The 16,874-nt window shown below is 30.3% G+C and overlaps 1 protein-coding gene across 2 annotated transcripts; it reads left to right on the top strand.

Annotated features, from left to right (window-relative positions):
* Positions 1-10,072: 10,072 nt before the first annotated feature.
* Positions 10,073-16,231, top strand: LOC107901761 (polyadenylate-binding protein 3). Of its 2 annotated transcripts, XM_016827901.2 has the most exons (8): positions 10,073-10,655; positions 11,121-11,896; positions 12,036-12,113; positions 12,199-12,288; positions 12,653-12,955; positions 13,039-13,263; positions 13,420-13,665; positions 15,872-16,231. In XM_016827901.2, the coding sequence occupies exons 1-7, from the start codon at positions 10,415-10,417 to the stop codon at positions 13,639-13,641; spliced, it is 1,935 nt and encodes a 644-aa protein (XP_016683390.1). In that variant the 5' UTR covers positions 10,073-10,414; the 3' UTR covers positions 13,642-13,665; positions 15,872-16,231. The 2 variants fall into 2 exon arrangements, with proteins under 2 accessions (XP_016683390.1, XP_016683388.1); XM_016827899.2 differs by lacking the exon at positions 15,872-16,231 and having other exon boundaries at positions 13,420-13,900.
* The last annotated feature ends 643 nt before the right edge of the window (positions 16,232-16,874 follow it).

The raw sequence follows: 16,874 nt of genomic DNA, 5'->3' as shown, positions 1-16,874 counted from the left end.
ATTTTTGGTCCCGTTTTTAATGATTTCTATGTTTTAGAGTCGTTGTAGTTTAACCTAGCTGACCTAGGGACTAATTTACAAAACTGTTGAAAGTTTAGGGTTTTACCATGAATGTATATTAGTTGGTTGTGATGTTTGATGGAAGAAAATGAATCTTTGTTGTTAGATAAACAACTTTTGTTAAGTGAGTTTTGATGAATTTGTCAATTAAGGTTTTAATTGAAAAATATGAAATATTCATGGTGTAATTTGTGAAATAATAAAATGTGTGGGCTGCTATGAGCTTGTATGAAATTCGTCTAGGTTTGGATAGGAGGAAATTGCATGAATTTCATTTTACAAGCTTAAGGATTAAATTATAAAGAAAGTAGAACACTAGGGGGGAAATCATAATTTTACAAAAATGTGAATTTGGATTGAATTGAATAAAATAGTGATTAAATTGATTGAATTTATTCATTTAGATCAAGATAGACCTCATACGGCTTTAGATCGAGGCAAAGAAAAAGCTTCAGATTAACTGACTCCATTTCTATATTTTATCGTCGAGGTAAGTTTATACGTTTAAATAGCGTTTTAAATTATATCTTAAATGCTATTATTTTATAACATCAAATTGTGTTTCGGTGGAAAAATCCAACGGCGTATCGACAATCATCAACCAATGAAAAAGGATAGCTTCAGCTATCAGAATATGAAAAGGGATAGTGACGACCATCAACCATGAAAAGGGATGGTGACGACCATCGAACTATGAAAAGGGATAGCTTTGGCTATCGAATTATGAAAAGGGATGGTAATGACCATTGAAATATGAAAAGGGATAGCTTCAGCTATCGAATTATGAAAACGGATGGTGATGACTATCAACAATGAAAAGGGATGGAGACGACCATCGAAATATGACAAGGGATAGCTTCAGCTATCGAACTATGAAAAGGGATGGTGACAACCATTGTAATTTTACTTCGCGTAGGCTTTGGTAAGAATTTTTTATGCAATTCACTTTGTTAGAATGGAAGGTAGGAAATATGTGGATGCTTGATGGTGGAAAGTATGGATTCATATGTTTTAAACTTAAGAAAGTTATTTTATCATGTGTTGATATTGAAATTATGTGATTAAGCATTAATTTGGATTTATGGTGATGCTTAGGCTTGTGCCAAGCTTGTATTAGATTTGATCCATAATTATTTTAAGCTTATGCATTGTATTAGTAAGCATCGTTTATGTGTTACAAACTTACTAAGCATTATATGCTTACCTCGTGTTCTTTTTTTATGTTTTGTAGTAAATCGGAGACTCGTTTGGGTTGGAAGTTCGTCAAAGACCTATCATACTATCCATCGGCTATATCAGTATATTTTGATGTTTTTAAGTCATGGTTACAATGGCATGTATAGTGTTTTGTGTTTGATGAGATAGCCATTATGTTTGGCTTGTAAAAGTGGTATTTTGGTTAATGAATTAGTTGTCATGTTGGCTTGTATATAAATGTGGTTTTATAGTGGTGGATAATTTGGCATTTTGGTGCCTTTTGTGCTTGATGATGGAATGGTCAAGTTGATGTATGTTTTAGCGATCATTTTAGTCTATTTGAATATGAATTTGGTATGGTCATTTTTGTAGAATTTGGTATGAAATTTGGTTGCAATTATTGAGTTGTTAAATGGCTAAGTTATGCTTGTGTTTAAGTATATGTAATGTCATGAAAATTGAGGTGCCTTTTGGCATATTGGTTGTATGAATATGTATCATATTATGCTAGCTTGATTATGCATATTTTAGGTACAATTTGGATGTTTGAAATAGGTGCAAATGGATTGTTTATGTGTGCACAATTTGGGTGAAGGAAATGGCTTGAAAATGGCCTATTTCTTGTCCACACGACCAAAGACACGATCGTGTGTCCCAGCCATATATGACATACAGCCATGCGACACGGTCGTGTGTCCCCTGTAGGTTTCAAAAGGTTGCAAGTCAGGCTGTTACACAGCCTAGCACACGGGAGTGTGAGGCCATCTCGAGGGTTACACGGGCTTGTGGTTTGCCCATGTGACCCAAGTAAGAGAGTTACACGGGCTGGGACACAGCCGTGTGTCCCTACTTCGAATCTCCACACGGCTTGAGACACGGGTGTGTGTCTCAGTCGTATGACCCCTGTAGTTTGAAAAAAATTCTAAATTTTTCACAAAAATTATATACATTTCCAATTTCCTGATTCGTTTCTATAGTGTTTTTTAGGGCCTCGAGGGCTCGTATAGGGGACAATATGCATGTATTTGAATGGATTATAATATGATTTTTGAAATGTTTAGAAATAAATGTTTCAAGTTTTACATTTTTCGGTAATACTCCTTAACTCTATTTCAGCGACGAATACGGGTTAGGGGTCTTACATATTTGCCATTGGCAAATTCGCCTACAACAATAGCCATCACACACCAGCATTGGCATGTCTCCTTTCGAGGCTTTGTATGGAAGAAAGTGCAAATCTTCAGTCTGCTAGATAGAGGTCGACGAAAGACAAAGCTTGTTGGCCCTAATTTAGTTTGTGAGACTGAAGAAAATTTTCTAATTGTCAAAAATCATTTAAAGGTTGCTCAAGATCACCAAAGGTCTTATGCGTATCGTAGAAGAAAGGACATTTCCTATGAAGTTGGCAATAAAGTTTTCCTCAAAGTCTCACCTTGGAAGAAGATCATTTGGTTTGGCATGAAAAGCAAGCTTAATTCGTGGTTTATCAGACCTTATGAGGTCTTAAAGCTGGTTGAACCTGTAGCATACCATCTAATGCTACCGCCAAAGTTGTTAAGGATCCACAACATTTTCTGAACCACATTTTTCCAACAAGTGGAAGAAAGATAATACATGAGAAAGGTTCCTTATGTTTTGGTAGTAGGAAGTCTCATTTATGTTATGTTATGCACACGTCCAAATATTTGTTCCGTAGTAGGGTTGGTGAGTCAATTGAGAAAACATATGTAATTGTGCATATTTTGATATCATGAGCATAATTACATATGTAATTAAGAATAATTCGAACAATATGTATACTTGAGTTGCATAATTTCAAAATTCTTGTTCTTGAGCATAATTACACTAAGCTCATAATTGTGGGAGAAATGTTTTCCGAAGAAATCTTTCAAAAGGTGATTTCAAGCAACTTCTTTTACAATTTGTGCATTACTCGGGACGAGCAATGAATTAAGTTTGGGGGTGTAGAAACACAAAAATATATAGACTTTAGTAGCTCCTATTTAGCTCTAATTATGTAGTTTCATAGTAATTTTTGTCGAAAATCATACTTTAATTATAAAATAGTTAAATTGCACTCATATTATGAATATTTTAAATTTTAATTATTTTTATAATAAATTTACACAAATTTAATTTATTTTCGATAGTTTTGCACGAAGGGTAATAATCGAATCGGTAGGCACCTTGAGAAGCTTGAACCGTTGAGGCAATTGTTGTACCAAGCGACCCAAGAGCATGGCCGATTATTTTTTTTAGCCAAAGGACTATCCAATAATAATTATTAGGGATATTTTATAATTAATTTTAATCTAACACAAATTGGGTTAAAATTAATTATAAAAATTAATTACAAGCCTGATGAAGAGAAAGAGGCATAGTTGTGTTAAGTGAAGAGGACTGATCCACCAAGAAAATGGCAGCCCAAACTGTCCACATTAGCTGACCCAATCAACTTATTTTAGCTTATTTTTATACTTGCAAATTAGCCCTTAAACTTTTCCTAAATGTCATTCAAACCCCTCCTATTTTCATGCCTTCTATCTTTAGCCACAAGCTAAAAATAGCAAGTTTGAATCAACCAAACCTTCCACCTAGCATTGCAAGCAATGGGAAGGGGGATTGGCTCCTATTTTTAGCTAATTTTAGCAGCCATCTCCCACTATAAAAAGCCCCATTCACTCTCTCATTTCTCATCCCTCACTTCACAAATCTCTCTCTCATTGTTCTCTCTTTCTCCCTTTTAGTTGTCTTTCAATTCCCTTCTACCCTTATCAATTTCCCCTCTTGAAAAAGAGCTTGCACGCCTTTTGGAGTAGCAGCAATCAAGTGCTTGTGAAGGCCTTGGATCAGCAAAACGAGCAGAGAAGAGAAGAGCGAACTAGTCTGGCTTCGAAAAACGACCGAGATTTGTTCTTCTAGTTCCCTTCTCTTAATCTTTGTTTTGATCATTAACATGAATATTTGTATTGTTGTTCTTCAATTAATTAAAATGACTTAAATTCCTTTCGTGTTAGATTAATTGCATTTTGTCTGCTTAGATTATTTAAAATGTGTTTGTATTGTTATTAGGTCTCAGTAAATTGTTCAATTAAATAAAATCATGCTTATGTTATGCTTGCATTTTAATTGTAAGGTAACAATTGAATTAATTATTTCAACGGATTGAAATTGTAATTAATGGGCACAATATTTAATTGGTGCATGTTTAATCGTCTGAGGTCGTTGAGGGTTAAATTAGCGACAGTATTAAACAATACATTAGCCTTGCATAACGTGCAAGATTATTGTGATTAAATTGTTTCAATATAGAGATATATTGTTACTTCACTTAATCTTTTATTTGTTTATTAAAATTCAATTAACCATTTGAATTGATATAGAGATATGGTCAAGATGTTATTGGGTTTAGTATGTAAGTATGTGCATTAGTTATCAAGTTACCGAGTTGCCATGAAATTATTCATAATAACATAAACACAACTTTAATTATTCTAAGTTAAAGAATAAAATTGATCTAACACATTTATGTCATATTGATTAAAACTCATCTTTTAGAAATCGTGCATTGGAATATTTTTACTTTTTATTTTTTCTTAGTTAAAATTACTTAGTTGATTTTTAGTTTTTATAAAACCTCTTCAACCCAATATATTTTCCAACACCAAATTGTTTAATTTTTCATTTCATAAATATTTTATTGCACAATCCTTATGGGTACGATAACTCGACATTACTTGTCACTTTATTACTTGTTGTGATTGTGTACACTTGCGCATTTCCGTCGTTCCAACTATATGCCATATTCTAATTCGCCAGAAGGTTGTAACATGGTGGATTTCAATACGCCAAACAAATAACTTCACATTTCTACACCTTAATCTCAGATCTGACCGACTTGGGGTGTGATAGAAAACCGGTGCATTTAGTATACGACTTCTGCAATATGTAGCATCATTCACAATAGTGGAATTCATAACCCAAGAAATGGGTAAGTTATATCCTCTCATTAGCATTACATGATAGATGAGAAGTAAACTTGGCCACGGGTCATTTGTCTTTGTGATAAATGGCTTATTACTATTTGATGGTAACTGACTTTTCATGAAGAAAGATGTAATGATTACCATAAGATAAAATAGAATCATATTGAGAGAACGAATTTATCTCAAAGAAATTAAAGATATCCAATAAGGGTAACACACTTATGACAAGGTCGTTAGACGAGCACTTATTAAGTAGCTTTCGTAATATAATAAGAGAGAGCTCGGTCATAAATACTTTAGTGGAATGACTTCGTGACTAAATAAGTTTATAAATATAGGCGAAAAGTTAAAACTTAATTATAAATTATTTGAGTCCTAATTATATATGTCTAATCAATACCTTCACTAGCTCGAAATAACCAGAAGTGAATTGCATATAGAACTAAAGAATGGATATGAATAGAAATGATTAAGTACGAGAAATAGATTGAATGTAACAATATTCACAATGAATGCGTTTTCTCGCTAAGTACAGAAATGACTTAAAAATTAATTTAAGGTTTTTTGAATTATTATTTAATGAATTATAATTAAATAATTGAAGTTTGAAGTTTGAAGATATAATTAAATCAATTAGTTATTATGAATATGTTGAATAAGGAAATTAAATACATTTTCCTCATAGATTCTATTACAATAAAGTTGTTATGACTTTTAACGAAATTCAAATTAAGGGTCTGTTTGTTTACATGCAAAAGGTTTTACGGAAAATATTTTTTGTATTTTCCTGTATTTGTTTCACAAAAAACAGTTTGGTCAACAGAAAATGACTTACAGGTCAACATAAAATAAGCTTTTTTTCCTATAAAATGACTTACCCTTTCAAAAAGCATAAGTCATTTTCCAGAAAAGAGCTCATCTATAGATAATTTTATTTTTATATAAAAATTAACTTAATCAAGCTTAATATTATTATATTGATGATAAATTTTATTTTTATTTTTAAAAATATTTAAAATATTATATTTTTTAATATTATTAAACTTACATATTTAATTATTTATATGTAGTCATATAATAAATTATTAATATAGTAAATATAATTTATTAAAATAATAAATTATTTAATATTTCAATTTTATTTTAATAATAAATTTTAAAAATAATAATTTTAAATAATATTAATCACATATTATTGAAAATATTCAATATTAATATTTTAATAATAAATATTTATTACAATTATAAATATATTAATAATAAATGTTTTGTAGTGTAAAGGTTAAAATATGTCATAAGTCTATGTACACTTCACAAATTTGTAATTTAGTCTTTGTACTTTTTTTTTCAAGAATTTAGTCCCTTTACTTTTCAAATTTGAAAATCAAGTCCAATTGTTGACATCATTAAATTTTTTTGTCAATTTTGTTGATGCCACATTTTAAAATAAAAATACTCGCTTATTAGCCATATAATTAAAAAATAACTTGTAATGAAGCTAAATTTAACATAATATTTTTAATATATGCAAAAAAAATGTAAAATATAAAATTATAGATAAAAATGAATTCAATTAAACAATGAAAAAAAACCTCAAATGTATGTTTGTTTCATTGAAAATAACTTTTATGAAATATTTTTAAGAAATCTACCAAACAACAGAAAATATTTTACACAGATTCATCCAAACACTAGAAAATATTAGCTTTTCCAAAAAGTAAGTCATTTTTCAAAAATCATTTTTTGAAAGTCATTTTCAGTGAAACAAACGGAGCCTAAGTTGAAAATTTTATTTAATTGAGAAATTAATTTAGTTAATTTAATTAATTAAAGTAATTGATTAAATAAAATTTATTTTGGATAATAGAAAATAAATATTGATTTGAATTAATTATAAAGTGCCGGGTTAAAAGTCTAAAAAACACATATAATTGGACCTAATACATGAGAGGTCCAACTTGTGCCTTGTGCAAACACAAAGGGCGGCAACCTTAGTAAAATTAAACGGGTTGCGCCACCCGTCACTCCTCCAGTTTTAGTAAGAGTCTTATTTTCTATTAAATAATATTATTTATCAAGGACTTCCCTCTATAAATAAGGACACTGTTGGGCCTAAAAAGTACAATTCATACATTATTAATACATCGTTATTCTGCCATAAAGTAGTGTAAATTTATTTACTAAGAATAAATTCTATATTTTGGAAATTACAAGTTTTATCGGTTTATAGGGAGAGCTTACTTTCCTATTGAAAGTAAGTAAATAGTTTATTTTATGTGCTTTGGTTTGTGTCGCTCGAGCCCACACTCAATGCAATTCGTGGTACGAGGATAGTGGAGAAAACCATTTGGATAAAAGTCAGGATTGACTTGAGTCCACCTCGCATAAAGCACAGACATAATTCCTATTTAGGATTTGTTACTATAAATATTACAAAAGGGCTTAGTTTTAAGAAAAATTGTAAACATTCGCTATATTAATGATAACTATTTTTTTATTGATTTTTCCTATAGTTGTTACACTAGTAACCAAACTTAGCATAAATAATAATACATTATATTTATTTTTAAATAATAATACATAAACAAAATAATTGATTCCGAAACTAAATAATACATTAAAATTATTATTTTAAATAGTTTAATTTTAAAATAAATTATTTATTATTTATACATTAAATTTATTATTATGGATATTAAACTTAACACTATAAATAATACTAATATTTTTTAACAAATTGTAGGTCATAAAATCAAACTGATGGAACAATGATATCATCAACTTTTTACTTATATTATAGACTTATTATTTATTCCATGTTATAATATTACTTTTCAATTTTCTTTTTATTTTAATAATTTTAAGGAATAATCAATTTATAATATTACTTATCATCAACTTTTTAATTACATTATAAAATTATTAGTTATAATCAATTTAATATCATATTTATAATTTAAGGAATTAAACATTTATGTTATAATTATTTTTATTCAAAGTACGATTATTGAATTTTAATAAAAATTTAAAATAATTAATTTAATAAATTTATATTTATACACATGATTAGGGCCAATAACTAATAAAAGCCCCTTTATTTTTAAAATTACCAAAATAGGTCAGGTCTTGAATTAATTACCGAAATGGACCATTTCCCCCAAAACCGCTTCTACGTCAACGCGTTGTTAGGAGATAAAGCAGGAAAACGCTTCCTCAAGGAAGCGCTTTGTCCACGTGGACAGAAAACGCTTCCTTGAGGGCGTGCTTTGTGTCCACGTGGACAAAGCGCTGCCTTGAGGAAGCACCTTTCCTGTTTTTTAGGGTTTAGAGTTTTTTGTAATTAAAGTTAGGGTTTTGGGGGTTTTGAGTTTTTAAATTTTAGGGTTTTAAGGAAAAAATTAAATAAATAAGGGTTTAGGGTTTCTTAATTAAATTAATTATAAATTTTAAAAAATTAGATTAGGGTTTAGCATTTATGGTTTTTAAGGAAAAAATCAAATAAATTAGGGTTTAGGGTTACTTGAGTAAATTAATTATAAATTTTAAAAAATTAGATTAGGGTTTAGTGTTTAGGATTTTTAAGGAAAAAATTAAATAAATTAGGGTTTAGGGTTACTTGAATAAATTAATTATAAATTTTAAAAAAATTAGATTGGGGTTTAGTATTTAGGGTTTTTAAGGAAAAATCAAATAAAGGTAGCTGTTATCCGTTATATATTTTAAACTCTTCTAAAAAATAAACTAATAAAATTAAATGTTTTTAGTAAAAATTAAATTTATTAAAAGAATTTTTTAATAATAAATTAAAAATAAAATATATAATGAGTTTTTGTATTTTCAAATTTTAAAATAGAAAAAGAGTTAAAAGTTTTATATATATATTAAATTTATCTTTTGCTGTAATTTTAAATTTATAATAAATTAAAAATATTAATATAATATAATATGCAAAAAAATACATGAAATTTAATATAATACAATCATATTAATAATAGAATATTTTAAGGATAATAATTCCTTAAGTCTTAAGATCATGGGTAAATGTTTTATCGATTGTTAGTGAATGATTTATAAATAAGTATTAATAACTTTATAATGGAATTTGACATAAATTTTAATATTTTAATATTTAATATATATTTTAAACTGTAGAAGTTTAAATTCAAAATTCGAGAAAAAATATAATAATTGTAATTAATATTTAACTATATTTAACTATATTTAAATAAATTTAGACTTAATAATTAATTTATAATTTTTTAAAATTTATAATTAATTTAATTAAGAAACCCTAAACCTTTATTTATTTAATTTTTTCTTAAAACCCTAAAAATTAAAATCCCAAAAATCTCAAACCCTAACCTTGATTGCAAAAAATCTTAGACCGGAAAAGCGCTTTCTCAAGGAAGCGCTTTGTCCACGTGGATACAAAGCGCGCCCTCAAGGAAGCGTTTTCTGTCCACGTGGACAAAGTACTTCCTTGAAAAAGCATTTTCCTGCTTTATCCCCTGACAATGCACTGACATGGATGTGTTTTTGAGAAAAATGGTTCATTTTGATAATTAATTCAGGACCTGGTCATTTCGATAATTTTAAAAATAATTGGGCTTTTATTAATTATTTGCCCATATGATTATCCCATGTATTGTGGTAGTATAAAAAAGTTAGAGGAAAACGTGTATATTCCTTGTTCGGCGACGTCACAAACGACGGCTCTGGAACTCTCGCTCTTTTTGTCGCGGGTTTCTTTTTCTTCTGCGAGTAAGCTAAAAAAAAGGCTAAACAGGCAGCAACAACAAAACGACATAAAAAGTGTGGGCAAAAAAACGAACGACATAAAAAGACAAAAGCGGGGCCCCAAATTCCTTGAATGCCACGTCATTACCCGCACGTGCAAACGAACCGCTTCGTTCACTATATAGGAAGGCTCCGTCTCGCGTCTCCCTGTCTTTTCCCTTCCCTCTCTGCGCTCCTCCAAAATTAATAGGAAATTTAATAAAAAGAAAAAAAGTTATAAAAAATAATAAAACATTAATAACATTCCATTCATATACATAATAATATATACTACGGGTCAAAACAAACCTAGTATTTATTAACTCTACTTTTGTTTTTAAAATTTTAGAGGAATTTTGGACTTTCTGTTTGTTCGGAGAGAGAGAGAGACAGAGATGGCGACGGCCACGACGGCGGTTCCTGTGGCTCCGGAAACGGCAGGGGGCGCGGCGGTGGGAAGTGGTTATATGAATGTGTCGCTTTACGTGGGGGATCTGGAGGAGAACGTGGTGGAAGGGCAATTGTATGATCTGTTTGGCCAAGTTGGAACTGTTCTTTCCATTAGAATTTGTAGGGATCAGAATAAGCGATCTTCTCTCGGTTATGCTTACGTCAATTACAGCAATTACCAAGACGGTAATTTTCTTTTTTTTTTATAGAAATAGATGATCGTCTTTCTCTCTGTTGTTTTAAAATGATCCAAGTGATTACTATGCTTATTTATTTTTGTTATATTTTATTCTTGATTAGAGGGTGGAAACTGGAAAGCATTGTTTGGTTGATTTTGCGATAATCAGACTGAACTTGGACATTGTTTTTACTTGTCAGTGTGATCATTGATAATTCATGAATAAAAATGGGAAATTGTAATTAATAATAAAAAAATGATTTGGACATATTTTTTGCTAATGGGATGAAGATCAGTGATTGATTGTGATCATCGTGATTGTGTCTAGGATCAATACATACGAGTGTCTTGAAGTGGGGAAAAAGTTACTCTTTTTTTTTTTTTGTATTTTACAAAGTTTTAGTGACCGATGACTGCTAATGTGAATCCTTAACTGCTTTGTCTTGACGACATACACTGTTTGTAAACTGCAGCTGCTCATGCCAAGGAAATGTTTAACTTCACTCCCATCAATGGAAAACCTATACGAATTATGTTTTCTCAACGCGATCCTATTATTCGTAAGACTGGATATGCCAATGTCTTTATCAAGAACCTGGACCCAGCTATTGATAACAAGGCATTGTATGACATTTTCGTTGCCTTCGGGAATGTACTTTCTTGCAAGGTTGCTACTGATAGAAATGGACAAGCAAAAGGATTCGGCTATGTTCAGTTTGAAAATGATGAAGCCGCACAGAATGCAATCAAAAGGTTAAATGGTATGCTAATAAATGATAAACAAGTTTATGTTGGACGTCATGTTCGACGACAAGAACGGGTGCCAGCCAATGTGACGCCGAAGTTCACTAATGTTTATGTAAAAAATTTGTCAGAAACAACAAGTGATGAGGACCTTAAGAAAGTTTTTGGAACTTATGGTACCATCACCAGTGTTGTTGTCATGAAGGACCAGAATGGTAAGTCCAGATGTTTTGGTTTTGTGAACTTTCAGAGCCCAGATGCGGCTGCCGCTGCTGTCGAGAAGTTAAATGGGATGAAAAATGATGACAAGACGTGGTATGTGGGAAGGGCTCAAAGGAAAGCAGAAAGGGAAGCAGAGTTGAAAGCCAAATTTGAACAGGAAAGAACTAGTAGATATGAAAAACTACAAGCTGCAAATTTGTATCTGAAAAATCTGGATGACAGCATAGATACTGAAAAACTGAAGGAGTTATTTTCGGAGTTTGGAACAATTACCTCATGCATGGTACGGCTTTATAATGGATAGGCTTGTACTTCCTTCCCACTCTTTCCATTAAGTTTTTGTTTCTTATCTCTTTCCTTTTCTTTCATGCTTGATTACAATAATTCTTGAAATGTTTTTTGTCCCTTAATTATTGTTTAAGGTTATGCTTGATCCACAAGGAGTTAGTAAGGGCTCTGGTTTTGTTGCCTTTTCTACACCTGAAGAAGCTTCGAAAGCTGTAGGTTTTAATTGTTCAATGCCTGCTTGTTTTTATTTTAGGTCTTCTGCATTCATTAATTGTTCTTTATTTTTACTTTCTACAGTTGAATGCAATGAATGGAAAGATGATTGGAAAGAAGCCTCTGTATGTTGCTGTCGCTCAACGCAAAGAAGAAAGAAAAGCTAGATTACAGGTGATTTAATCTCATGTTTCTATTTAGCATAGACTCTTGATATGTTGTCTTTGTCTTAGCTTGCCTACTTGTAATTGGACAAAGCTATCCAAATACACTAGGACATGTAAATGCCAAATGATCTTTAGCTTGTCAAACAAACCGTTTATGGAGCAAATAGACGATTGAACTTTATGATGTAGGTTTAGCATTTTTAACAGGATTTTCAGTTACAAATCTATATGATGACATTGTTTCTAGCAGCATGTTTTTTGAATTAGCACCATCCTGGAGTAAGAATCAGTTAGTTGAGGTTTAAATTCTTGTTCTTTGCATGGTAATTTATGTAGCCTTAATTGCCTCCATGAACAATTTTTGTTTCCAGTCGTATTTTGCTCAACTTCGTACACAAGGTGCCATGTCACCTTTGGCATCAGGGGTTCCTGGATATCATTCTGGTCCTCATAGGCTTGATCTTCAGCAGCTATATTATGGTCAAGGCAGTCCTGGTCTGTTACACCCTCAGCCTGCAGGATATGGTTACCAGCAGCAACTCATACCTGGAATCCGTCCTGGTGTCACTCCAAATTATATTATGCCATACAACCTCCAAAGACAACGAGGACAACCAGGTCAAAGGATGGGTGTTCGTCGAGGTGGAAACTCCCAACAAATGCTGCAGCAACAGGTAGCAGGCACTTTTCCCCATTGTAGTTCTTTTGCAGGGCTTAATAGTATAATTACTATATTACAGAATTTCTTGTTCTTCAGGTGCTGCACCGTAATACCAATGAAGGTTTGGGATACATGGGTAATGCTAGAGATGGTGTGGATCAATCTACAGTTACCCAAAGCGTTGTAGGCCCTATCCTGCCGTTACCATATGGTGTTTCAAGGATGCCAGTAAACCCTGTTGAAGTGCAACGACCTAACCCAGTGCACATATCGACACTCATATCTGCTTTAGCTTCTGCTTCCCCTAGAGAACGTAACAAGGCATGTAGTATCCTTTCTATTAATTTATAATGATTGATCTTGCTGTTTTACTCGTCTTAACATCTATAATGATTGGTCTGTTAAGGTGTGCTAACATGTAATTCATTTTCTTCTTTGATGATACTTTTTATTATATATATTTATATACAAATGCAGATGTTGGGAGAACAACTTTATCCGCTGGTGCAGGGTTTTGAGCCTGAACATGCGGGAAAGGTGACTGGGATGTTGCTAGAGATGGACCAAACAGAGGTTCTCCATCTCATCGAGTCTCCAGATGCTTCGAAGGAGAAGGTGGCTGAGGCAATGGCTGTCCTTCGGGATTCTGCAGCAGGAGAATCTGATGCGAGTAAGGAGTTGGTCATTGGAACTGACTGAATGGAGTTCACCTGTTATCAATAGGTAAATAAATATATTACTTTATAGGTGCAATGGTCTGTCATTTTTTAGAGGGCCCAAAAAGTCTTGACTTCACTGGGCTTTCTCCGGAAGTAATTTTTTTTAGGAATTTAGATATCTGAGACATATAGACCATCATCATTTATTAGCTTGGTTCTAGTATTTATTTGATTTGGGATTCTCTAGAACGAATTTCCCTTTCTCTCGTTTAACCATGGAGATAGTGTGCATATACTAACTGATCTTGCTGGCTGTGTTGTGTGAATGCGTGTGCATGCTGATGCTGCTATTTCTCTTCTGGTTAGCTTGACTGCTGTGGCATGGTCCAGTGGCGGAGCCACGATTTTTTAAAAAGAAATATTTTATAAAAAGAAAAATAAATTATTTATATATAAATAATAAATTTGTCCCCTCAAATTTAAAAATAAATTAATTTATATAAAATGAAATTAATTTCTCCCCACCCACTAAATTTCAAAATTCATTTTTTTTAGTTTCTTTTAAAATTCATTTTTTTCTCTCAAATTTCTCTTTTTCCCTTATACTCTCCCTAAATATTTTACAATATCAATCAATCTTTCAATGCTTTCAAGTGGATCACTTTAATTTGATAAAAAAAATTTCTTTTCAATATTTCTTGATTAATCTCTATAAAAAGTAAGAAAGGTGCCTTTCCTTTGATAATTTAATTTTATACCAAATTAATTTTTATTGATTTAATGATGTTTAGATATTAATTTTATATGAAACCACTCATATCGTGGTTTAGATATTGATTTTATATGAAACCACTCATATCGTGATTATAACTATATTTAGAAGTTAATTAATACAAATCATTGAATAAATTAGAATTAATTGTCTTATAATTTTGAGTTTCTTAAATGTTGATTAGAGATTTACCATTTTTCTTACAAATTATTGTGAATCTTGTATTTACATTTATTTTGTGTTTGACATATTACATCCTCAAGACACCATAAAAACACTTTAAGTGATTTTTATTTATGTAAAGAAATTATATTTTTATCCCCTAAACACTTTAAATTGTGAATTTCTTTCAACATAAAATTTTCATTTTTCAAAATAATGTAAAATTTGTGGTTAAGCTTGACTAAAAACAAAATTTTGACAGTGAAAAATCTAATTGAATTAAAGTTTTTTTTTTGTCAAATTAGAAGATTTAACTTATATGTGAATTACTATTGGTTTAATACTAATATTATAGTTTACTTTATGAAAATTTATGCACTTAACTTTTTAGATTTATTTAGGCATTTAAAAAACTTTTATAATAGTTTTATATTTAATCATATTATATATTTATTTATCGAATGCTAATATTAAACATTAATTTATAACATTTTAGCGACTTTAGAATCAACTTTTTTTTTCTCCTTGTCTTTATTAAAGTCTCAGATCTTCATTGCATTTGAGAAGCTAAAATTGGATTTACACAGCAAGAGCAATGACGGACATCTGGTTTTTGGGTCAAAATTGTGGTGAAAAAGTATTTTTTTTTCACTCAAACTAAAAAGTTATAATTTAGGTGTTTTTGATTTTTGGGTAATCTTATTTATATTAATTATTTAAAAATCTAAAAAATATTAAATTATCATTATATCAAATTATTTAAATATCATTTATCATTATATTAAATTATATAAATATAATTTATTATATTTAAGTTTTTAAAAATTTTATGTATCGCTAATTTTACAAATAATTTTTTATTAATTACTTACAAAATTTAAAATTTATAGTTCATGTATCATTATATTAAATTGTTTAAATATTGTATAATTTAAGTAATTTTTAACTTTCCACAATTATGTCCAAAAAAATTATTTTAATTTTCAATCATAACTTTTGACAGCAACGAAGAACACTAAAAATTAATAAATCAAAATTTTTTACAAAACTTTTCTACCACGTTTTTTAAATATACTTTTTCTAAAGATCACTTCTCAACCAAAACAGTAATGGAAAAGTAACCCTAAGTCTGAGAAGATAACAAGCATGGGTAGCAGCAGCAAGGTTTTGTTTCCAATACGATTACTAAATAAGCCCTCTAATTACACATTATCTTCCTTGCTTATCATGTCATAAGGCTTTACTCTTAATTACACGTTGTCATCCTTGCTTTATCATATGCTGTGAAATGAGCATGCATCTAATTTTATGCTATTTCGTTTTGGTCTTTATGAAGTTTATGATCACCAATCTCATCATCTTACGTATTAGCAAAGTGGTAGAACGAAGGCTGCTGCATTTTGGTATAGTATAGTAGAAGAATCAATCATTGGCTTTAATGCGTGAACGTTGAAAGACTTGGCGGGTTTTCACCCATCTACTTGTCGCTTCACCTGCATAAATGTAGCGCCACCCCAGGGGTGGAGCCAAGTAGAGTCAAAGTTTAATTTTTTTAATTTAATCCTTTGTAAATATATTATGACTCATTCAAAAATATAAATAGGTCTCCTAAGGTTTAAGATTTTTGTAATTTCTCCCTTTATATATATTATAGTCCTAGACCCTCCAATATTTTTATAGTATTAAAAATAATATTAAAAATATAAATAGTCCTTTTCTAAAAGTCAGTAGTTACATAATACATTTAATTTTAGTTTGATCCTTCAAGATTAACATCCTAACTCCACCACTAGACCATCCTATCCGATTTTTATACCTTCCACCTCGAATCCGATTTTATTTAAAATTTTAGTATATATCCTCCAACTTTGATTAATTTCTTATATAATATACATATACTAATTCAAAACCAAAAAATGAGCTTTGTTGGCATTGTTCTTTGGACGGCATTTAACTGTCAGGTGGATATATAAATTCGAAATTGAAAGTTAATAAATTAAATATGAAAAAAGTATTGGTTTTAATTTTTTATTATACAATTGAAATCGAAGGTGGCAAAACCAAAACTTTTGTTTCATTCACCACCAGGCTTGAAATTCTATCTCCATATCATTATACGAAGATTTCATTGATTTTTTATAGTGCAAACACTGTAGATTTAGAACAATTAAAAATAAAATAGTTTTAAAATAAATTATTCTACAAAAGCAATTTGTATAAATATACATGAGTATGAGCCACAACATTATGGTTCAGAAACAAGTAATTTGTATGAATATTCATAAATGCTTTGTGCCACAGAATTTTGGTTTAAAAAGAAGTAATTGTAATATATAATG

The sequence above is a fragment of the Gossypium hirsutum genome, chromosome D06 (genome assembly GCF_007990345.1).
Source record: "Gossypium hirsutum isolate 1008001.06 chromosome D06, Gossypium_hirsutum_v2.1, whole genome shotgun sequence".
In the NCBI taxonomy this organism is placed as follows: domain Eukaryota; kingdom Viridiplantae; phylum Streptophyta; class Magnoliopsida; order Malvales; family Malvaceae; genus Gossypium; species Gossypium hirsutum.
The sequence above is the reverse complement of the archived record's forward strand: the minus strand, read 5'-3'. Positions and strand labels throughout refer to the sequence as shown.